A 25983-nucleotide genomic window follows, 5' to 3' on the forward strand; every position below is an offset into this window, starting at 1 on the left:
TATTTTATGCAAAACAAGAAACGTTTAATGAATAAACAAACCAGTGAAAAAAAGTATAATAATTGAAAATAATCAACTATTTATATAGTTATGAGATAATTATAAACGCGCCCACAAAAAAAATATAAAGAATATTATTCACTCAAAACATAAAGGTCTGGGCTACTTTATTTTTCTGTTCGTTATATTTTATTCAACTATTTCAATGTTATATGAATGATTAATTTGTTTCAAAACGTTATTTTAGAGTAGATTTAAATATTTTTTAGAATTGAAAACGATATTTCAGGGGATTGTGCAACTAAAGTGACACTTAAAATGATAGAATTTAAATGTCACTTTATCAAACGTCACAACATTTTATAACTGGCTACATTAAAGGAGAATTGATTTTTTCTTTATTGAGAACAGCGTCATCTAGGCAATAATACTAGAGACTATCAGCAAAACTGACGTAAATGTCAAGACTGAGTTGTTTGAATGAATCTGTGCCAGTTCTCGTTCAAAAGCTTTACTGATAGCACACGCACTATCGCTCAGTACTGTGTGAGTGGTGGCCGCTGATGAACTGTTACCGTTCTGAAGTATTTTTTTTTGGATTATACTGAAAATCGATATAATACAGTTGAACAGTTATTTTAAACATGTGGCCGTATGAGTTAAACAACCCTCCTGTGGCACCACCGCTCAATGAATCGGATGAGGTAACGAATTCAATTTTAATAATAGATAACTTCTTTTAGTGATACCGGCTTATGTGTAAATTTACCTGTGTGACACAATTTTTATTAAATTACCATTGCGGTTACGTAATTCTATGGCGGAAGGTTCCCAGCAGTGTGAGGGAGACAGGTATTATCCTCGCCACGCGGTCGTTACGTAAGGAAATTATGTAAGGTTGAAAATCAAAGGGATGATTACGGGGGAACGACCATCAATAATAAGGAGAAATGTATCGACACAGCGCGCGCATCGCACATCCGCTGGCGTGTAAACAAGATAAACATAAACACGATGTCGCGCCCCGGCGCGGCGCGCTGCGTTGTCCGTGGGCAAGCAAATACAGCGCCAACCTTTGTTCATAACTAAATTATAAATTGCATAATAATTATTATATAATTTGATTGGCTTTGTTCTGTGACTTGATGGCAACTAGCAATGAGAATTCGAATTTCTTGGTGTTTCCTGTAAATTATATACCACTAGGTACCACTAGGTACCTAAACATAGTATGATAAAATTGCTAGGTGACTACACGAATATGCGCTCTTGTATATAAAGAAGCTCTTTACGTTCTTGGTCAGGTCCTTTGACTTGATCAGTGCTCACAATGTAAACTTATCTCAATTCTATATTTGTAAACACTAGACCAATTTTTCTTCCGTTTTTGTTGTGATTATGATACCACCTTATTATTGACAAACAGTCCTGCCTAATTTAAGTAGGTATCCCTACGTACTTTAGTACTTGTTGTTATTGTTCGTTATTTCTTTCGCCCAAGAAATGTTTGGTCTTGCGATGACAGAAATGACCAAATTCTCGAAATAATAGTTGTCAATACTGCTTATTGCTTACCCAAGTCGGTATATACAATTTCATAAACGAACCAATGGATACCTACTTAAGTGGAAATCTTCACGGGGTTCAAACGTTATTTCAGATTTCGTACTTTTTTTTTCTCTCCAGCTCATTTTTTAAGCTTCTAGCTCTTTTCTTCTCTTTGATGATAGAATGACGTGATAGTAGTGAGCTAACTATGGGTAGACACTGTCTTGCACTTCTTCATCAGCATTATGACATGCTACTGACAAACTTTGCGCCTTCAGTATGTTTCCCACGACTGGGCATAAAGCCTCCATTCCAACATGACAAATGGTAAAATAAACTAAAGACAACATTAATAGATTTAAATTAGTCATGTAAGAAATTACCCATAGCTTATTTCAAAAGCTGAAAAAGCTGAATGCAAAATTAGACCCTATTGTCCTTCCAAACAATATGGTTTTTAAAACTGTGACGTATAACTCGAAAATAGGACCTGTTTCTTTATTACACAACAACAACAACAACCCTTCTTATGTCAATCTCAAAGGAGTGTTATAGTTAACTCCGAAATGAACAAGGTAATATCAAGTCTAATTCTTTTATTTTAAAGATGTTAGAAATCAATCTAATACTTATTGTTGTTATGGCAATTTAAATAGTAACAACTTTATAACGCCTTTCTACAGGTAATTTATTTATAAAATTGGAAGTCCAGTTTTGCAGCGTAGATGGAGTCGCTGAAAACGATAAAAGTACACAGATCATTTCCGAACTTTCGCCTATGATAGATACGCCTTCGCAAAAATTTGCGTGACTCAGATTGAAAATTACACGTAGCTATTGCTAATTAGTTTAAAAATAAATATGACAAAATGTCTATGATGATAAAACGTAAAGCAATGATTTACGCGGTGACGTGTCTCGTCTCGTAGTCACTTTTCGTTGCAAATAATTTAGGCAGGCAAAATATTAATGAAAAGGGCATGTCAAGATTAATTGATGGATTGGTAGTATTGAACGTTGGCTGACTCAGAAGGTCCATCGGAAAATCGTCCATCGTGAAGCGTTTCACTGTACTAGGTGATTCCCCTAAATAAGCGGGGAAATTTCTGTTATAAAGTAAGATATCGCTATGACCAGGTTATCCACCATACTCCTTTGTCGTTGATTCTGTTATTATTGTCGCTCTTTACTTCATAAAAGATTTATAATATAGGTTCTTACCGAAAACTTTTAAAGTTTAAGTTTACTGGGGAATAAACAAGACGTCCCTTGCTAGTTCTTCACACTAAATATATGATTCGAATTGATTCCTTAACTCTAACTCAGAATTGCGCTGCTGGCATGTTTACTACACTTCTCATTTGGAGCAGTTTTCACTGACTTTCGTGTCTATTGGTTGTCACTTGTCGTTTTCTGGGGTTATATGTATGTAATGATATCGTTCTCTACTTATATTTATACCCCTTTGTTATCTCGGGTAGAAACTGTAGTTATAAACAATAATTGCCAATTTAATTGAATTTTCTAACCGTGAGTCCTTATTCTTAATCTTGATACTTTATTACTAATCTATAATCATCATCAACGAAGAGTAGAACAGCTTTTTACGTTTTGATGTCATTGTTCGACAGACATTTACGCAGTTACAAAAGTTTCAAAGTCGAACACCAAAAACCTTTGAAAGTCACCGGTTTTCTATGTTTAGTTATTTAAAAACTAGTTAAATTAACAAATGATAAGATTTACGGAGCTCCTTGGCACATCGGATGATAGCGCGTTGTTATGTTGATCTGAGTTCATCCAACTTCAGTAACCGTTATGTGGCTTTATCGTTGTTATAGTATCATTGGCATACCTACATGCTAATTACATAAAATTGTATACGTTTTTGGCTAACATTCTGAAACACCAAGTTTAAGTATTAGCTAATTTTGCTACGCGGGCAATAGATTGTTACAATATTAATATTGACTCAAATACAACCCATGATGAATGATGATGGTCATTTGCAAGCTCTTTCAGCTTCAGCTTTTTCAGCTCAATCTGGTGCATTAGATTATATAAATAAATAAATTTTCACCAACGCGTCATAAACGTTAGTACTATAATTATTTGTAGGCTCTAAAGGAAAAGTTTGAGTAAAACAATGATGTCACAAGACCAGTCACCCTTAAGTCGCCTAGCCAAACATTGAAGCAAGGTCACAATCCAATTACGAGCAACAGATTACATCACTCGTTCATTGGGCCATTTCATAAGATCAGAAATAATGTGACATAATAATATTGCCTCGTTAGTCGTTAGCCTCAGTTAGGCCGTTTACGTCTAAAAGTGTGCTAAATTAGATTCTAATACGTTTCTGATTAAAGTGATTGATTTGTATTAAATTTTACATTTAAAAGAAAATATAAATTTTAAATATGTATGTAGCTCTATCTGGATGCAGTTCTTAATATTGAAAATTGAACATACTCCAAAAGTTGGAGGGAGGAGGGTTGCAAATAAAAAAAATCAAAAATCGAAACAATCTGTAGGGCGTCGAAGCTCTCTTCACTTTAAACTTTTCGAAATATAAAGGTCGCCGAAATACGAATGTTTATTAAGTTCTTAGATTCAGTTCAGATCCTCGTCATTCCGCAAACCTGCTATGGAATCGCTTGCTTCACGTAAAAAGAAGTCTACCATTCAATTACCATCTTGTTTGACCACAGCAAACTTTCGGCTGCGATTTACCAAAATGCTGAAGTTCGTAATTGCCCACAAATATAGGTCTAACAGACACTAAATTGGCTACTACCAAGAAGCGAGTTATGAGTAATGTTTCTTATTTTGAGAACTGTAGGCGTAGCTAGTCTCGTGTCAAAATGATATTGCAGTTATCGCACCATCAACTGTTGTTACTGGCCTACGGCAGCGTTTAGAGCTCCTCTCAAAACGAGAGGGTTACTTAATTTGCGTGATGTAATACAACATTGACAAATAATTTGCAATCGCTTATAACTTTTGGTTACGTCCCTCAATTTACTTTTGTCCTCCACGTTTTGTACCCTCAACTGTTACTATCAAATATTTATATAATCGTTTTTATGACCCAAGATTTGTTGCAGTAACAGTTAATTACTTGTATTAATTCATTCAGCATTTGATGATCATCGTCTTCAAATGATGTTTTACGCGATCATCCAGCTATTACTCGAGATAAAAATATTCGGATAAGAAATAGTTTAAGAGGGGATCGTTCTAGGTCGGACCAGATTTAGCGTTTTATCGTTGATAGAATCTGTTGCTTTTTATTGTGTATTTGTGATTTTCTGGAAAGGGTATTTTTTTGGGGTCTCCTTATGATTGAGTAGATATAGGATTGCTTGTCTGACTACGAGTTTAAGTGGTCTCATAAAGACCCTGTTTTTCCTGGTCAAGTAGCTTGGGGACTAATTTGACTTTCGTTACAATTTTAGTGTTCCTTTGTTTGAACATCGGCTTTATCTAGAATAAAATAATAGTGATAAAAAATCGACCCTTAGTAAAATATCATAAAATGCCGAAAAATATTTTACAGTTAAAATTCGGCAATGGTCAGCTGAAATACCGGGGCTCGCATCTAGGTTCAGGGCCTTTATAACTCATCAATACAGACCGTCATTGATCTGCGCACGCATGCAGGTCTAGATATCTATGTACCTAGATGCAACTGCGCGTTGTGTCTTTCCCGTAACATTGATTTATGTTTACCCAGCTACGAAATGGCGCTAGTTTTAAGCTGAAGGTAACCTACGCCCTTTAAAATTGGGTCGGGGTTTCCGTCATATCAATATTTATAGGTCATTAGGTAATCGTCAGCAGGTTTTTGGTCATAATGACAATTAATTCAGAGTTTATTTTGGAGACCCTTTAGCTCAGGATAGGTACAAAGTGGTTGATAATTACCAGAACAAATTAATAACGATCTTAATAATTATTCAAGATAAAAATAAGGGTTTATGAATTATCATTTTATTTTTCGCCCGCTTCGAACACTATTCTGTAACCTTTGAATAAACAGGTCTATAATCCCGAGCATTCATGTTCTCCTATATGTACTTGAATTAAGATCTATAGAATCATAACAAAGATCCTACTCCTTTGATCGTCTTTAATCTGTGCAAGTCTAGACAGCGTAGGTAGGAGATTTTACACGAGAAAATCTTCTAGATTTCCTTTGAAAGTACCAAGGATAAAAGAACATAAGAAGATAAAAACCTTTGCCAGGAGAGTGGGAGTATAAACGATACGAAATCAAAACACAATTCTTTGGTATCTTTATAAATTGTGGAAAACTAGCCAAGAGTAAGATTATAAAATCAATATTATCCTATAAGTACTAATTTGAGCTCCCCTGTGGCTCTAACGAGCACAAATTGTATTGACTCTTCAAAATTATGTCGTATTTTCTAGTACTTGTATTCCTCTCCCAGCCCGCCTTATGACTAACGAGTCTATGACCATGACATTCATTAGACGAAACTTAGCGAAATGTGAATTGTCTTACAGAATGTTCTAGAATAAATGGCTTTAGAAAAAACATGTTATTATTGGATTTTTTAGTAAAGGATTCGTTGAAGATTATTATTCGGGGGATTAGGATTCGGGGAACTCGCATCTTTTTTTGTTAGTCTTTGAGCAAAGTTTTTATCAGTAAACATCTTACAAATGTCACACTATTGTAATCGTTACAGGAGTATAGGTATAATTACATGAACTAGGAAACATATTCGTGATACACAAATATTTCGCATAGCATGTTTTTATTATATATTTATAGTTTGAAAACCTCTGATTACTCTTTTGAGGAAAGGCGGAGTGAGATTTATAGGAAAAAAAATTAACAATAGGTAGGTACCTGGCAAATACGCGATTAGGAGTAATGATTTAGCTCACTATCAAATAGCGTTCAAATAGTACAGATCTATCTTCATAGCTAGCTTTAAGTATATCTTTGTCTCTGTGAGATACATTTTAATAAAACCCAGCCCACTACCCTATATCACTAAAGGACACCAAGCGCTATTTGGCACAGTATGATTACCCCTTAGTCTTATTATCTCACCAGGGGGAGAAATCCCATAATCTTGAACTAGTTCCTGCCTCGAGTTGCGCCCTTGATGCCCTATAGGAACATTAATGTCGACAAAATACTAAACTGCCTAACCTCTCCCTCGTTAGGAAGGGGACCCTTGCCCAGGAGTGAGACAGCCAAATACTGAAAAAAGCCCGTTTAAAATCGCTGGCTAATCCCCCTTTGATCTAGAATGCATAAATATTATGTACTAAATTAGTGCAGCTGCCACCCTTTTGTAAAGCCCTTGCATGTCCGAAACTGGTCCAGTCCGCCGCACGTTTTTACTATACAGAACATTGTTTAACGACAGCCGGTTCTCTTATGACCTACAAGCTACAATAAATATCTAGTTTCAACAAAAATATTAGTACATCATAGTACTTTACGATGCATTTGTGCCTAATAAAGCGTTTTATTATAACGGTTTGCAATAGTTAAGTTACGATAAACCAACGAATGTAAGTAGGCGGTACCTAGTCAGTGCAAGCGAGGCATGCGCCGCGGCAGAGTCAGTGTGCCACTGGGTCACATTATGTAAGCCCACCGCTTACTTCGTTTTGCGTAAGAATCGTTGTAGGCAATACCGCAGACGATGATTAATTGATGTATTATAACAAGTAACTACTACATTAGTTGATTAGTTCAGATCACAATAGTAGAAATAAAAAATTGAATAGTGTTTTATGAAGACAATCAATCTATTATCCATAATCACAATTAAATAATTACGATTGTGTCATTAAATTAAACAAACATACAGGTTTTTGTGGACCTACGGTTTTTCAAAAACATAAAAATATTTCGATTTATTTATACCTATACCTAGTACCTGATTACCTTTCCATCAAGTTTTTATTCGTAAAATAATATTTTCATAACTACAAGTCATTTTGTCGAGTTCCTAAATAAACAGTCTATTCGAATCAATACTGTAAAAATGTCCCTACTTGATTACAAGCAAAAAGAAATACCTACTACACATCTTATGGACGCCATTTTAGTTTTTGATTAGCATTTTTATAATAAGTTACAATCTGCTAAGGCCAAGGGCACTTTGCTCTTCTGTGAATACTTTTATGCTTACAGAATGTTGTCTGGTTAATATTAGCTATTCTACAGGTTGATCACAAATCATTTGACAGTATAGATTTATAAACGCATTGGATGAAGGTCATTTTTGTTTATTACTTATTGACAAACGGAGATAAATAATCAGTTAGTTCCTGACTACCTTGGTTCTTAGCACATTTCAATAAATACTTGGTACCGGGTATACTTCTCAAGTACTCTCATTGTAAGTCGTTAACGATAGTGGATATCTCTATTCTGCGTTAATTTGTGTTACTATCCTCCACATACCTGAAAAGTACAAATTTAGTGGCAACTTAAATAATTCAGTCAATGACAAAAACTTATCGTTTCTTTCTATTAATTAGGTTGTTACTCAACAATTAAATTTATGTTTAGTAACACTTGCCTCAATTAATTAGGAGGGTAATAACCGCACACTGCTATTATCGGTCAATGAACTCTACACGTACTTTGAATTCTAGATAAATTAGATAATTTTGTACGAGTGAGAGTTTATCTTACTTTTTTAATCTTTTGGGTTTTTTTATATATTTTCATTATCTATTATATAACGAGTCGTTCTTGAAATAATAAACGTCTAGGTAATGATTGACAGAATGTCGTGCAAGAAACCAAGCAACAAGTGGCGTTCTGTTATCGCGTACGTTTGTTACGTAACTTCGGACATAAATAATTGCATTTGCAAATGTGATATACACCCGTGAAGAATGTTTGGAATAGGATACCATTACGTATTTATTGATTACATATTTCCATTGTTTGCTTTATAAACCGTTAATGGAAAATTATTTAAATATTATTTTTAAATAGGCTTTTTAATGTTGACTAGTGGACTTTTTTCAAAGAGCTCTACATTTATATATTTACTTAAAGTTATACGGCAATCATATTAATTTATATTTTTTCCACCTTGTATAACATCGTAACCAGCATAATGATATTATTAATTTATGTTCTATGTCTTACTTTGATATCTTTTGTTACAGATGGGACGAAACTCCCAGTTTCCGGCGACTCCGCCGATATCTCCCAGAGACATATTACAGCCGCGCGAAGTAAGTATAATTTTATTTATAACAGGTGCATTCCTTGATTAAGTGTTTATATTTTTGTATAAAGTAGTTAGTTATCGTCGAGGGCATGTATTGGTACGAGTATCTACGTATTCATAATATAAACATATCAATGTCATTGTCTAGGTGATTTAACGAATACCAGATTGGAAAATTTGGAGAGCAGAGGTTAAGCTATCTTTCGTTGGCGAGGGAGACTTTCGAAATATTTATTTACCCCCAAGCTACTATTTGGCTTCGAGGGTTTTAATTTGTATTTAATTTCGTTTTTATTAGTGTAGTGACTCCCTCAGGCGAAGAAAACTGAAAGAAAATAACTAAATATCTTAAGATCAATGACTAAAGTTCAGTTTTATTCTAGGGCGCTGATAATGATCCACCTGGACAGCAACAGTCGCCCGTCGACCTTTTGGTGTTGAAGTCGATCCAGACATACGTAAGTTCTTTTCCAATGAGTGAAATAAATCATTTCCATAAAATAATGAGATGTGTTATATTAAATGGGCGGCAAGTTATGAGGATAACTTTTCAAATTTTGTATATTTTTAAAAGTTTTATCTTATAAATGAAATTGATGAGATAGATGATCAATAAAGAATTAAAGTTTCTTCCAAATAATTTATTAAATTACTGTTTGGTAACTTAAGCAATGTCGTGTCAGTGGGAAAAACTGAGATAGTTTTTCCTAAAATATCGATTTCATTGTAATGGTTACCCCACTTTGGAATCCAATGCATAATTGAACAGAAAGTGAATGAGATTACGAATCCAACATTCTTTTCATTAAAATTGTGTCAAAAAAAGAATTATTATGTCTAAATTCTCGTTTTGATAACTTTGGCATTAGTTTGTTTTCCCTTTGACACGATGATTTGATTACGAGTGCTGCTGTGATATGAACATAATGAAGTCAATACTCTGTAACTTTGTGATCCTTGTCGCCCAATTAGTATTTCTTTTTGCACTGTTGGCATTACCCGTTGCCCTAATAGTAAATGTCGTAGCTCAGTTAGTGTAGATCAGTATTTTCGCTGTTTTTGTTTATTTCAAAAATGCTTATCCGATGTATCTGGAAATACTTTTCTTTGCCGATTTTCTAAATGTCTGGTAGACGTAATTTGCTGCCATATTTTATTTATTTAGCGCAAATGATGTTCCTGACAATGGAATAAATAAAAAACTTAACGTAAACATGTTGAATTATAGTGGTGAGTTAAACTTTAAATAAATATTGTAGTACACAAGCGAAACACGTTTTTATTTAAAGCAATGCTGTGCCAGACTCTATTCAAAATATTGTAATGATTTCAAAAGAATTGGCAAATCATTTAATACATACCTGACTATTATTAAATGGTTCAACCTATTGAAATACAAATTGGCAAAGGGGATCAAAATTTGGTAGGGCTGATGTCTCGGTTATATTGCAAGCGAAGCTGCAAGCGAAAGTTAGTTTGTAATCGTATTTCTACGCGTACAGTCAATAACACACGTACTGCTGTTTATGACGATGAATAAGTATGCATACATAGCAACGTACTCCGTCTGCGTCAAAGGTGATTTCGAAGCGACAATAATTTGTTGTTCATTTATATTATTGAATTAATGTCATAAAGACGCTTGTGAAGTGAACTAAATAACGGAGAATAATTCGTAATATTTAAAACCAACACGTAACGGGGACAGTGTTATGTATCACTTATACATCATGAAATTAAAAACCGTAAAAAAAATCACTCAATGTATGTGAAATGAAAACTTCTAGGCAGCAGTGCAGAGAACAACAGCAGTGCGTCAGTTAAGATGCGAATGTTCTGAGGTGAGCGGCGGGAAGCAGCATGGCTTCGTACCTTTTTATTATTTTGCGCACTGCTTCATCCTGGTACACGGGCGTCCATCATACATCCAGGTCACACGTATCCACTAGCACCAGATCAGTAACGTAACCGCTTCGCTTTTGTAACTTGGTTCACGTCATCGTCACCCGTCATCAATAACGCTTAATGCTTAGTTGAATCAACCTTTCTCAGCGAACGGAGTGCTTCCAGTACCTAAAAGGGAAAATGCCAATACGTTCAAGACATTTGCAGGTATTTTGCGAAGTAAGTTCCAATTTTTAATTGTCACTTAAATCTTATATTTTGATCTGCCTTCAATGTTTAATATATACAGTTGACGTCTCTGCTCAATTACCTACGTACTCGGGTTTTATTTCGCTGTGAATGTTATTGTTTGTTGATCAGTTATTTTGATTTTAACACGGATAACAATACGCATGATTACACACGCATTATTTTATTACAATATGAATTTAATTCAAATAGGTTATTATCTTGCATGTTACGACAATAGTGACAATGTTAATAATATCTACTTATTTTTGTATGATTTGCTCAAATACATTGTTGTTTACGAACATTAAAAAAACTATATTATTATTGAATATTTAAAGCTTCTGTTACTTATTTTGGATAAGGTGTTCCTGAAATCTCTAGTGTGCTGCAGTTATCACTTTAGCATAGTACAGGATTAGCATGCAAGTAGCTAGATAACTTATTTTTTTTGTGACCTCAATGTTTTTTTCGTTAACAACGTTCTATTGTTAAGACCACCAAAGGATTTATTGACGACATATCCGAAATTAAAATGTCAATGGCAATTTTTTTTTGTTCGTTATTAAAAATTATACAGTGTTGTGCCAACACGAATTAGCTTAGACATTACTGTTGGAGTTTGGAGCCCAAACATTGTACAATGTACCTACCTAGTAAGTGACCTAAATATGGAAGTAGCGGACAGAACAGATGGGTGCCGTGGACGAGTGCACACTGTACACTTGCACAGTGAAGGAATCACCGCTACGAGCCGCGGTCGCTTCGGTTGCATAAATCTATTAGGTGCAATCGAGTCGCATTGCGCCGAGCTACGGAGGCTCGTTGCCACTGCGCAACCGGTTTCACCGTTCTGGGCCAAGTTCAACATTTTACGGCGCTCCACTTGTATGAATACAAATATATTCATACCAAATATTATCTGCATATCACGAAGCTTACGGAACCTAACCACAGTATGCCATACCATCATTTAATATTTGTATAATTATTTATGTTACATTCTACACACAAATCCACTGACGCATTTTAGACACATCAAACTTACAGTTGTCATTCTCAGTCATTCCGAATACAGCACCAATAACACAATATGGACTAGGGGGTACCTAGTTGGGCTAGTTGTTAGCTAAACTCACTCTCATTGAGCTCAAAGGACAACACTTCGTTTTGTTCTGGAACATCTGCCGCTTATACTTACTCATTTATATGCTAAATACCTACATACCAAAATGTTTTTACGTAACACATAATGACATAACGTTACATCAACACGTTATGTTTGGATATACATAAAGTTTTTGTCAACAGGTTTTCGCGCTGCGTACTCCCCGCGCAATGCAATCCACGAGTTGCTCGAGACCCCCGATGTCTCAGCTACTTTGGCCGAACAGGCCAAATCGCCGCGCCCAGCCTCGCTCTACTAGTCGTTCGCCATCACCCAACTTAACCAATGAGGATACTGCGTCGCAAAGTTCCGATGAATCTTCGTCGGATGAACAGGAAACCCGTAGGAATGTCGCTATTTACCCCGAATCCCTCGAGAATGTCAGTTGCAGCCCAAAGAAGCTGGAGCCCTCTTTCCCGAGGCGGCGACTTCGTTCCATTCAAAACATGCCTCAGGCGAGCCTCTCAGCTCAACAGGTTGCGAACAGAGTGATCAAGTACGCGCGCTCTGTAAAGAATACGTACGAGGAAGATTTGTGCTGCATCGACTGCGGCTTGTTTCCCACGCGTCCCGTGACCGGACTGTGTGGTCACACACGGTGCACTAAGTATGTCTTCTGTCTGTATTTTTTTTAAGTTAATTAATTTCATGTGTTTTCACTTGTTTAGTAGTGGTTTCCAGTTTAAGACAAGTCCGACTATAAAGAAACATTTATTACAGGTGCGCTAAAGAAAAGAACACTTGCCCGTGCGGCAGCAACATACGGGAGCCGCTATGCGTCAACATTGTGGTTCGGGACATTATCGAGAGCAAGATTGCAGTCACTTCCGTTATCAGGTAGTTAATCAAGGTGCTTAATACAACTAACAAGCGTGTTAACAATTTATTAATTATAATTCGTCATTCGTAGGACTGCAAAAACAATAACGCCCAGCCGCCCGTCGCATCCCGTAACGTCTGCTGTCAATAAAACACGTAAGTACCTAATATTTATTAGCACATTTCAATTCATTATATCAATGATGTATCAATATGTATCTATATCTACTTACTATTGATGTCTTTGCGAATTCATTGTTTTTCACTAAAAGCTTCTGTGGTCTGGAGTGTTTACATAGCATGCTTTTGCGAACTGTTTATTTATTGAAACGTGTCACAAATATGCGTAATACAAAGCTAGCTATTATTCAGCACCTTATCTTTACAGCTATGATTTTTATTTCTTGTGCTCTTTTATGTAGACTGTAGTAAATCTAGTTATATTGTGTGTTGCGTAGTCTATCCTATTATTATTTTTTATGTACCTCAAACTGTCTGAATTCTATTATATATATTATTTTAATCATCGTTGGTATACTCGCCTTAGGAAGCCATTTTAACTTTATCACCCAAGTGAACCAAATAAGCTTATAATAGTTGTTATTAACAGTAGTTTAAGAAAGACTGACAAAAAGATAAAGGTCAGTTTTTAGCACTAAACCAATCGGCCTTGTACTTACGTAACATAAGTTGAATAAGAATTATACTTCTTTGATAAAGTAGTCGACAGCTAAAGTATTATGAAACAAAAATGTTTAAGTTCCCTAGTTTATGCTATTTAAAAAGGGACATCGTTTATCTGTCCCGTAAAAGATTTATAAAACTGTCTCTAGGAAACTAATCGTTCTATAATTTAATAAAACTATTAATTTTACCTTATAGCTAGTGTCAACATATTCATACAGATTCACCCTCAGCCACTATATCATTCTAGCGTCTAATTTATCAGCTTATATTATTTCTCACGGCTACGTAATTAAACGTACTTATATTTATTTTAAACAACACTTGTTGTATCGTATTTAAATAGCTGTTATTCTTTGTTACGTATTGTTTTCACGGTAACTTAACGACTTTTATGTAATCTAAACAAATTGCGGATAACCTTGTAAACATATTTGATGGCCGTGTTTCGTAGCTCTCTAAAAGTGTAGCCATTATGTTATGTTGCTTTGTTCAGGACTTGTGCAATGCCTGATTTCAAAACACTTCCAATACGTCATTACAGTTCACAAAAAAGCTTCCGAATAAAATAATGCATTGTTGTTTAAAATCAACTTCGCTTAGCGTCTTAATTCAAATTACTACAAAAAAGTTATAGCGAACGGTTCGGTAACGATTAGTTCATTATCCATTACGTGTAACACGTAATGTATAACGGGATGCATCTGTTACAAAACGGCAATAATTTGACATAATATAATAAAGTCGCGTTACATACAACGGCGCCACGTCAGTATCGCGTGGGCGTTTGCGACGATAATCGCGCACCGACAAGGCTATTATGTAAATCGGCCATTTGTTTGTTACATTGATGTTATGTAAGAACATTGTCGGCGATGCAATGGAGAACGCTGCCAGGTCGCAGGTTACGTTACGCCCGCTATATAGGTCTCTGTGCGCTAGACAACGCGATTACTCACGATTTAGAACGATTGCTTACGTCTGTTACAGAACACGGATTTCAACTATAGCCTTTCGACCGTTAATCGTTGATTGATAATGAGTGTCGACATTTCAACGTGTATTATAGGCTTTTTCTACTCGCATTCATTTCAGCATACTAGCAAAGTGTTTACTAAGTGGATATCTATGATTTTTATTTTTCCTGCCTGTTTCACGATCTCTAGATGTATTAGTAACGTTTGTTCTAAATTATTTCTATATCACACATACATTGCTGGTATCCCATTGTCTTATTAGCTATTTAAAACAGATAATTAAATAAAGTTATAATTCGTTTCAAAACTCATAAATACATTATTATTTGATAAGTTAAAAGAGCCGTCGCCGTTCAGGCGCAATGCTCAGTAAGTTTTCCCTAACCGTTTTCTGGAAAGCGATGACGTCACATAACCTTGACCCTTCACGGAGATCGGCCGACCCCTCCGGAACATTTTATAACTGGGGTTGATGTAACTCCCATTATGAAATCATTGGAGACATTGTTTACCTCTAAGCTTTGTGCATTTGTTTTGAAATGTGATATAACCGGGTATTTTTTAACTAAATTGTCTACAATTTGAAAAGCGTTTATTTTTAGGACAGGTCTTTGTTTAAGTATATTCTGTAATCTTTCAAAATATTTTAAGAACATTTTATTTTGAAGCATTTGGGATGTACACTTTAATATGCAACTTTTTAATTTTTTGTTAACCCAGTTAAGCCACCCTGAAGGTCGAATATAGAACTGATTGGGTCGTTATCGTAGGTCTTCTAAGTACTTGAAGTACGCAACGGCCTTTAAATGAAACGTAGAGCAGGTACTAGTTAATGCGTAGATAAAACTAGTAAATTAAGTACTACGCGGTTATGTAATGTAGGGATTATCTGAATGGACGTCACTAGTCCAGCACTGTAGTAATGGGGTATTTCTTTCCGATATAGCATCACTAGTAAAACATCCTTTAAAAAAATGTATTTTCGAAAAATATTAAACATATCGCTTCAAAAACTATGCAAAACAGTCTAGTACATTAAAAATTAAAGTAAGTTACATTAAAATAATTTCCTAAACATCGATTTTTAAATGACTGATTGTAGCAGAACACCTGGGTATTAATACATGTAGAAACAGTTAAGTACCTATATGAAATAATATAAAGACCCAAACTAACTGAAACACTAGGCTGGTTAGATTGTCTTTAAGTGACTAAGATAATCTATAAATATAGGAACACCCGGTAAGAATCTGATGGCTAATCTTATATGCTTCTAATGTCTGTATCACTTACGATACCTATCGTCGATATCGCGGATTGTAATCAATTACATAATGTAGTCATTCATGAGAACTATACCTACTACTGATAAATTCTTAGGTATTTGTTTATATTGATAAAATTGATAGGTATACAACCACTTATGAAACCAAATACAATAAGCCTACATTACCGGTTAAACGTGTAGCATGGAGTTTGAGCTATTTTTAAACCTAGCTATGAATGTAAAACTAAATGTGTTATGATAATTGTCCGCATATCACATTATGAAGCACTTCTTTAAGATATTAAGTCATCGTTATTTAATGTTACATAGTAACACTATGAACTGAAAGAACATTTAGCGTAAAGAATATTCAGGACGCGTTATACTAGAAATAGTTATATTTAAGATAACAAGTACTTAAGCTAGTTTTTATCTAGGATAGATAATGAAACGGCAAAGCTTAGCCTTAGTATTAGTACTTAGGACTTAAAATTTGCACTTACATTTCTAGGCATTTCAAAATTTGGCAATCAACAATCAATTTTCAAATAGAACATCAACGAAAATTAACCGTTTGGTATTTGAATAGAACCTAAATTCGATCAGTTGCGCTTGCGTTATAATATTATGTTACATAATGACCGAGTGCTGAGAATATTCTAGTTTAGATCAATAAGTAGACCATCCGCTCCTCTTTGGGGTGACGAAACGTGTGACAATCACTGTACAGAGTGTTTGTACATATGTTTCGATATATTTACATAATTATTACGGTGATTAAATGGAGGAAAACATACTTAATTATAATAATATGTAACCGAGACATTACAGCTATCGTTAGGGGAACAGCTATGGGCACAATAACTTAAACAGAAGGTGGAATAAAGTTGCTTCGCGTGACATGTTTTCTTCGAAATCAGACTGATCTTGGACAACTATTAACCAAACCAACCTTCCTCAAGTAATTGTCAACGAATATGTTATGCACGTTTCAATAATTATTATTCATTTTTATGATGTTCCAACTTCGACGTGCGTCATGCCTAGGACGAAGGGCTTGACTAGATTTATTTATTCGCAATTTTAAATGTATCTAGTCTACGGTTGACGTCAACAAAATACACGCCGTCAGTCCTTCGTTTAAAACTCTCAGGATGAACTAGAAATGTTGTTTGCAGATAAATTAAATTGACCTCGGAAAATTCCACCCTCATTATGAAGTTATCCCCATTGGATCTCGTTTCCAATTACATAGCCAACTATATAAGCTACTGTAGATGTTTCTTACTCTATTAAGTTCAGATCGCTCCGGTCTCTAAAGCAATCACCGTGTATTTACGAGACACAAACATTTTAAATTAAATAATTTGCAATGATTACATCGTATGTATTGAATAAAGTTTTAAACATGGTGCGTACACATGTTTCGTTACTTAATAGCTCTCGCATAACTCTTCCCGTAACGGTTTCTGACGATTCCTATTATATAATTTGCTAAATAAAATACGTAACAATCTTCGCGCAATAAAGGATTGATCATGAAAGGCTTAGGTCGTTGTCAACTGTGTCGGCGGCGAACTTGAATGATACCATTGTGAAGATGAAGATTTGTGCAATGCATGAGCCGCAAGCGAATTACATAATGTACTTACTTTATTTATGTGCTCTGTGCTGTCTGTATTAAGAAATACTATTGTCGTTCATACTAAATGTAACCAGCTATTTTATGCAGTAAAACAAAATAGCACTTGAAAATATTCTCGAACAATGTTCTTAAAAAATAAAAGTAGGTATAATTGGTATCCGTCAATTTAAAAGGTGGCTTACGCCATTCAGTCGCAAAGTTATTTAAGTCTCTTCATAACTTCGAGAACTTTTGGGACGAGAATAATAATCATGAAATATTTTTATCTAAAATTAATTTGTCCTCGAAATGTCCCTCAGACATCCTTAGTCGTAAACAAGTGACGTTGTTTGGTACATAAACGAATTACCAATCAGCGGCACATGGACGGGTTTAGCAATATTCTGTAGCGGCAATTTCACACACTCGTATCGCAATCATAGTATTGCACCGTTCGCAACCTTGGCTCGGTTCGAATCTGGATCCAGTGGCAACACGCTGCGCGCTCGTAACTCACACCAACATTACATAACGTAACACAAACTCTGACTCCATTGCTAGTTATATAACGTCGTATTATGTAGCAGCGTGGACAAAATGTCACACCACGTATGGGGCTTCTTTGTTCACTTTTGTCACATAACGGGAACGTAAGCGTTTTCGAAACTTCGTGTAAATATGGATTTTAAGAAGTGCCGTTATCTATGCTACACAAAGTATCGTTCGGTCGGAGACGAGTGTGACGACAAAACCCCAGTTATCGATTGAATGTTAAGTACATATTTGTGATCGAATGATCTGTTGTCCACAGTAAATGGTCGCGGGTCGAGCTCCGGCCCCATTCGGACGAAGCGCAAGACCCGACCGTGCACCGTTGCGCCTTTCTCCGGTCCTTATCGGCAGCAAATTCCCATGTCTGCTCGGGTAAACAATATCTATTATTGAAGCATCATAATTTATGTAACGTGTTTACTGACACATGCACTCACACACATGTATTGTATACATTAGGTTATTACTTAAGTATTAAACAAAATGTTTGCACGTACTCATATCAAAGTTAAGAGGAATTAATAAGAACGTTCTAAAAAGTACGTTTTGATGCTGGGAGCATTGAACTCGCGTCACGTTATAAATATCCTAAGTAAATGTGATACAGCTGTGATGACATCATGCGTTGATCTAAAACTTTGCTTAGCGATAAAATTGTTTAGGTATGCGTGATATTTGATTATGTTTGTTTGTGTAGGCGCGGTTCGCTTACGCGCTGGAGTTGCTGCAGTCGGGCAAGCACCGAGACGCGGCCCCACAGCTGGCCCTGGCCGGCGCTTCGGCCCACTCAGAACTACGTGTAGCTCGCAAATTGCTCGCCCAGGTTGGTAATATTAAGCATTAACACTTAAGAGTCCTGTGTACCACAAGTAAATTACAGCAGTTCTACTCCTGTGGCCATGCTATTCATTATAATCATTACTAAGTATGCAATATCCAATTTCATTAATAGTCACTTAGTTATAGTCCCTCGAAATACATTTATTACCTTAGATTAAGTGACACGGAACCCACCACCTAATTGTCACTAAACATGTCAAGGGGCCTTTCAAACTGAGGTGTTGTACAGTTGTATGTGAGATTGGGCATTGACCTGTTAACCTTCAACGTTTGTCGAATTCTTTCAATCTTCTTCATTTAAAAGAAGCAAATATTTTCGATTGTATATGTCGTTCCGATTATTTGTAGTAATGTTATTTATATCTTGTTTACAAGATAACTGGTGTTGTCTTATAACAAGTAAGCTGACACATAATTATCGTTGTTCCTGGTAAATGTGTATTGTACAATGTCAGTTATAAACACGTCCGATGCTTGGGAAAATTTGTTATGACTCACGTGTTTGCGAAACTCCGTGAAACGTTCATATTTACGTGATGAAATGTTTTGTTTGTAATAGAAAGTAATTAGACAATGATTATTTTGTTCTTGTTTTCGATACAAAGGTTAGGCCAAGTGTATCGTATATAAATTATACAAAAATAAATTGTTCAAATACATCTTCTATTATCTTCCGATTGCCTTATGCCTTCGGAAAATAATCTAATTCAATACCATACACGATATCGTATTTTTAATCTTAAGACTGAGGTTGCGAGTTCCCGTCTTGTGTCCGATATAAGAACGTGCCAAATACCCTCCCTAAGTATCTTGTTATCATTATTTTGCTTTCTTACAGCTACTTGTAAACTATAAACCTATTCAGACACATAAAGTCACTAAGCATGTGTAATAAGTTATGATCTTAGAGTTTCGGAGAGCTCAGTTACATTTGCTAGTCCGTAAGTCAATGTACAAGTGAAGGATATCGCTTTTCCTCTCGTGTATCAATGTGGTGACAATAAAATGTTTATTACGCTATTTAACTCGCGTATACTTTCCACGTCATAGCCAATTACAACACATAGGATTTACCGAGATTTATGGTGCGGACGTTAGTGACATAAAATTTAAAAGTGTTCTCTAATCATTATTAAAACAATATTTATTTTGATTTGTCATTAATCAGCAACAATTTTATCAGTTCGAAAAGAAAGTTGCTATATCATTATCACTGTTCCACACTGTTCTGTTATCACACCACCTAAAACAAAACATTACGGCGATGACAAAGTGATATCAATTTCAGGTTATCATGATACTGAGCCCAAACCACAACCCGCGAGCTCTGACCCGTGAACTGAATCACCTGGTGCGCCACCTATCGTCCATGTCCTGGGTGAAGATAGCTGACATGGAGTGCGTTCTTTGCTGCGACACGTACACTCAGCCCGTAACCACGCCATGCGGACACATGTTCTGCCGCACCTGCCTCGAGAAGACACTGGATTACAAGAAACGCTGCCCACTGTGTCTCCGGGATCTTGGAGATTTAAAGCTTACTGAGGTAAATATTTAGTTCATAACAGTACAATGAGGTTACTATATTCTTTGTAAAAATATGTACACAAATGTATTTTCACAAAACATGCAATCTTTATTACGGCAATTCTATTTTCATGTTATAAATTATCCTAATGAGTTACAACATACAATTAGCCGTAGCAAAGGAACGATTGTTTGAACTGTTTGAATCATCAGTTTCAAAATATCGGTTACCGGTGTTAAAAGTCACGGCTTACATAATTGCGTCTGTAGATCAACTCGACCGCAACGCCACTACAACTTCATTGTTCTTGAAAATAACTATTGTTAACAAGCTTTTTAGTGTCGTAAATATACGCGCGACTTGACTAATTGTTAAGTAGGTAGGTATATGATTCCTTTTTGGATGTGTTGTCACTTGTTTCTTACATAATTAATAGGTATGCTATTTCTTAGTATATGTAGCTGGTCGAAATTAACGTATGTTAGCAATATAAAACAAATATATTATATTTATCTGCAAATGTCTGGAGAAACACTACATTCACAAATAAAGTAGCAACATTTTTAATATCAAACTACACGAAAACGATATGGTAGTATGGAGCTACAAACTATTTTAGGTACTAATATAAGATCAATTATTATTTCCTTGAAGTGAATTCGTTCGTTTGCTTTTAGGTGAATGATACAAAATTCGTAAAGGGAGCGCTGGCGTCGATCAACGCGCTTAACGAGCCGATGCCGATGGAGGAAGACGGGCTCGTACCGATATTCGTGTGCACCGTCGCCTATCCATCGTAAGTACTTCTATCTTATCTTCCCACATACAGAATTAAATTCATAGATCTGATTGTAGACCCCCGAAACATGTAAACGTTACGATAATTCTGTTAAGTGATCTGTTTTCCTAAACCAAGGCTATTTTTCGATAAATAGTAAATCCCTTTGCTTTAATCTGTCAGGAGCAACTTTTTCTTGTTCATAACACAGTTTCTGCGAAACCTTATAAATATTCAACCTTTTTGTTGTAAAGATTGATTGTTGCTTTTTGAACGACACCACTCCTGAACCTTACAAATATATCATTAAATTATTCAACTAGGCAAGGAATGGGACTTTTTCGTTTATTTCTCGATTAAACGTTTGTGCCTGCAAAGTTCATAACGGCTCGTGTTAGCTCTAAATTCCATACTTTATAAAGTATTAACATAACTCGTTATATTTGCAGAGTTCCATGCCCCCTCTTCATATTTGACCCTCGCTATTGGCTGATGATTCGTCGTGTACTGGAGTCCGGCTCCCGCCGCTTCGGCATGGTCGCCTGCGACCGGGACAAGAAATACGCCGATTACGGCACCGTACGTATATTGCTTAATTATTGATTTTAGTTTAATTTTAGCTAAAAAAGAAACATTTAGATCTTCACAAATATAAAAACTGTTTTACAGAAATCGATCAAACCTTATTGAAATGAATTAGAAGCTACAATTAGGTATTTTTAACGACGAAACTTATTCTCTTCGCATATACCTACCTAAAAAAACAGATAACCTTATTAGCATATTTTAGTATATTATTCTACAAAACTTCAATCACTTTAGCTTGTTATAAAAGTTTATCGTGCCCGCCACAATTACAACATTATTGTTAGTATACACGCGACTAAACGCTACTACTAACGCCATCTAGTACGTTACCCTGAAGTATTACTTTGTTACACAATGTCTTTGAACTACAATGTTTTGATTAAAGTTCCGTTGAGCATACGTAATTATATCTATGAAGCGATTTGAGTCATCGCCGAGATAAGGCAATGTAAACACAGCACGTGTAAATAATATTATATAATTTATTTGCAGATATTGGAAGTGCGTGACTGCGTGCACTTGGAAGATGGCAGATCTATTCTTTCTACCATTGGCCTGTCGCGTTTCAGAGTGATTGAACGAAGCGTTCGCGACGGGTAAGTCTCCTTCTTTTATAGAAAGTCATGTATCGAACCCAGATAAGATTAGGGTCGGATGTTGTCATTTTGTCGACTGTGCATGAATTGAACATAACAACAATAATTCATAATCTGAATTGTGCAGATTGCAACTGAAGTGTAAATATTGTGTAATTTTTTGAAAAAGGAATTCACTAGAGAATATGCAATTGACAATTGCAAATTCTTATTTATAGAAAATCTTGACACAGGCATGTGATATGGTTGTTTCGATAGGTAATTATCTAATAAGAAAAACCTTAAATTAGTATTACTAATCTTCGGACTGATGACCAATATAGGAATTACAGTTATAATAGCATATTATTATTCAACAGGTGCGAAGTGGCTCGCATCCAGCCAATCAATGACACTCGACCAGAGGACAGCATGGCAATAGACGTGCTGAAGATGTACGAGACTCAGATCATGTTGAAAGCGATACTGTGGCTTAGTCACCTCAGTGGAAAAATTCTTACTGACATCGAAAACGCTTTCGGATGTCTCGATAGGATTCGCTTGGAGGACGACAACAATGAGTGGTGGGATACCGCTGACGGTCCCGCTTGGCTCTGGTGGCTAGTTGCCGTGCTGCCACTACGAACGGAGATTAAGGTGAATGTCGACAAAAGTTTTAATTTGTTTACCGTGATAGGACAACTGTGACCCTTCAGAGGTTTAGCTCAGCGGAGAATTAGTTTTCATGTCTATTTTGATCCACGCTAGACTGTTTTTATGACGCTGAAGTTACAGATCGTTTCAATTAAAGTTTTGAACCTCGCAAATCATTTAATTTTATTTGCATAATATAAAAATGATAGAATATGTGGAAATCTCAACTTGACGCATTATGACTGCCTTTAGTAACAACACAATTTTATTATTTACAGGTACTGATCCTTTCTACGGAGAGCTTGGAGAAGCGTATGATGGCAGTGTCCCGCACTCTTGAGGCTGTGGAGAACGTCACTCTGACCACAACATTGCCCAGCCAATATCAAATACGAGTCGACGTGCCCAGCGTCATGTAAATCTCATTTATCCATTTAATCGGCTCATCGGGTTAATATCTATGTCCACCGAATCAACCCTTTAATGTGTATTATGTACTTCTTCGTCAATGGTTTTCATACACAAATAAACTTATTTTTTTATAAGTAGACGTCTACCCCAAACACAATATTGTACTATGTAGGTAGTTGTATTGTAGATTTATACTCTTGAATACCGCCATATTTCGTAGTTATATTTAGTAGCAGTTTTTTGATAACTATTTACTGTCTCACTTCCTATTATTAACTACAGGGTACTATATTTCCCTGGAAGACCAGTCTGTAACCAAGAAAAGGTGACTGAACCTCAAATCTAATTCGTTGCAGGGTCCTTAAATGTGATTAAATCCTAAAACTAGCATAACCTTTGGTTGATAACGGTAGATTTTGAAAGAGGATGGGGTTAGTGTAGGCTTTATCCTTAAAGCCAATAAACGTCAATCATATGTAAATGGCAAGATCTTTTAATAACCATCTATATAATATGGACGCCCTAAAGGGCAAGAGTAGTAAAGACATGGGTGTTGACTTGGTTGGCAATAAGGTTATTAAAAGAACTTACAAAAACTTATAACAGGTCGTTATTGGTGCTAGGGTTATTTAGTCACTGTCTCCTTACACCTGCTGAAGGAGACGAGATAAGCGTATTCCCATCTAGGGGTGTTGGCTCCCATCCTACAGAGGACTGTAATTATGACCTGCTCATATTTGTTCATGGTCTGCGTATTTTTATTGTGGCTTTGTATGTCTATAATGATTTCCAACACGGGATTGAATCCTTGTGGAGGACTGTGTTTCAAAGAAATACTGAACTTTGTAGAGAAATTAACCTTTATACTTGAAATTTTCTAAGATAACCTACTTTTTCATTATACCTATTAAAATTTTATCTTTAAAAGTAGATGTAGGAAAAGTAGTAAGAATATTTGTCAAACATTTATCAGATAATAATTGTCAGTAGAAAGTATAACATACATTCCAAGGTTCAGTGTCTGTATTTTAGGTGTGCTACTTGATAAAGGATTTTCATGTTGTCACTTAGGTATATTCCAAATTATTTTATAATAGGTACACATTATACATGTAGTTGTATGCATTAATGCATTCCAAATTAATTTTCATTCCATGTTCCAGTTTGTGCATGTTTACACATATACTATATAATGATAAGAAGCATTTCCTTAAAATGTATCTAATATTTTCAGTTTACCTAATGACAGACGCATAAATCCTTTTACGTACTCTAACAAATTAACTTTAGTCTTATGTTTCTTCTTGTAGATATATGATGCTTTGTTGAAATATGACATCGTGCAGTTTAAGTTTCGACATTGTTGTTAGTTTCCGGTAAAAAACCATTAGAATATAAGAATAATATACTTAACATTTAACGTCTTAGTTATGTAAGTTTTAACATTTTAATGTAATGGTAGATGTTGAAGATACAATGATAATATTCTAGGACCGTGTCCACATTTCACTCTGATAACTTTATCCAATAATTATATGAATGTTTGTCTGGATGTTTACACTTCCAAAACTCTGTTTTAATAACTAAGATTACGTCGTGAGACGCAAAGTTTACGATCTCATTAAAAAATTATATATAATTAGAATATAAGCTATATGTTGTCAATCTTATTAATAACTCTGTAGTAATGTTTAACTCGACTGCAAGAGCACAACATTAGGAGCGATGTGATTGAATGCAGTGTCGCAATTTTCATCATTAAAAAAACAATATGAACGTATTAATAAAAACACAAGGTGACGACGCATTTTTAAATGATCCGAAGATGGTGGATTCCAACTCCATGATCAGTTTCGTGGTCGAGTAGAGAGTTAGATAAATAATATTAATTCAGCCATTTAATAATATTGTTAATGTTGGTACTTACCTACATCATTCCTTTATTAATATGAAAAATGATCTCATTATTATCAGTAGATCATTATATGACTATTTGTCTGAATTTAGTTCATATTATTAATTATATTTTACTTACAGTAGTGAACAAAATTTGATTATGTTCAACAAAGCTGATGGATATTGCTGTGATCGAATTTAAATTAAATATGTTTAACGGAAAATAGTCAGACTTGGTTTAATAATTAAACTTTCTTGTATTAAAACTTAGTTTGTGATATTTGTTTCCTAATAAACTCTCTAAAATAAGTATTGTTGTTTGTACTGAGCGTCCACTCTCTGACCCCCTCTCTTGGACAGCCCTATAAGAACAGTGCGAGTTCTGGTAACAACAGTGGTAAACGACGCTTGGCGTTAAGGTCATTTTTAAAGACGATATTTTTATGTCTTTATGTAGATGGTCGTAACTATTTTTCAAAACATCAACGTAAAAATCGACTTGAGTGGATTGCGAAAATACTTCCAAGTAGATAGTGATGAAAGAGACTCAGGCTTTTAAGAAAGACTCTCCTTATTTTTGAAGCCTCACGACTGACGCAGTCTTTTAGTCCTAAGACTAGTCTTATTAGTCGAAGTCTTTTAACTTAAAACGCTCAGCAGTTACTTAAACAGCTTAAAAGATTTGCGATTCATCGCCTGA

The 25983-nt window shown here is 35.4% G+C and overlaps 1 protein-coding gene across 4 annotated transcripts; it reads left to right on the plus strand.

Moving 5' to 3' along the window:
- The first annotated feature begins 510 nt into the window (after positions 1-510).
- Positions 511-25593, plus strand: LOC142986232 (uncharacterized). 4 transcript variants are annotated; one of them, XM_076134591.1, is made up of 16 exons: positions 511-704; positions 8725-8793; positions 9173-9247; positions 10577-10630; positions 10842-10913; positions 12234-12697; positions 12811-12927; positions 13001-13065; positions 18273-18385; positions 18711-18836; positions 20142-20399; positions 21059-21177; positions 21609-21738; positions 22240-22343; positions 22703-22979; positions 23255-25593. In XM_076134591.1, the coding sequence occupies exons 1-16, from the start codon at positions 645-647 to the stop codon at positions 23393-23395; spliced, it is 2244 nt and encodes a 747-aa protein (XP_075990706.1). In that variant the 5' UTR covers positions 511-644; the 3' UTR covers positions 23396-25593. The 4 variants fall into 4 exon arrangements, with proteins under 4 accessions (XP_075990706.1, XP_075990708.1, XP_075990707.1 ...); XM_076134593.1 differs by lacking the exon at positions 10842-10913; XM_076134592.1 differs by lacking the exon at positions 10577-10630.
- Positions 25594-25983: the final 390 nt, after the last annotated feature.

The sequence above is a fragment of the Anticarsia gemmatalis genome, chromosome Z (genome assembly GCF_050436995.1).
Source record: "Anticarsia gemmatalis isolate Benzon Research Colony breed Stoneville strain chromosome Z, ilAntGemm2 primary, whole genome shotgun sequence".
Classification (NCBI taxonomy): domain Eukaryota; kingdom Metazoa; phylum Arthropoda; class Insecta; order Lepidoptera; family Erebidae; genus Anticarsia; species Anticarsia gemmatalis.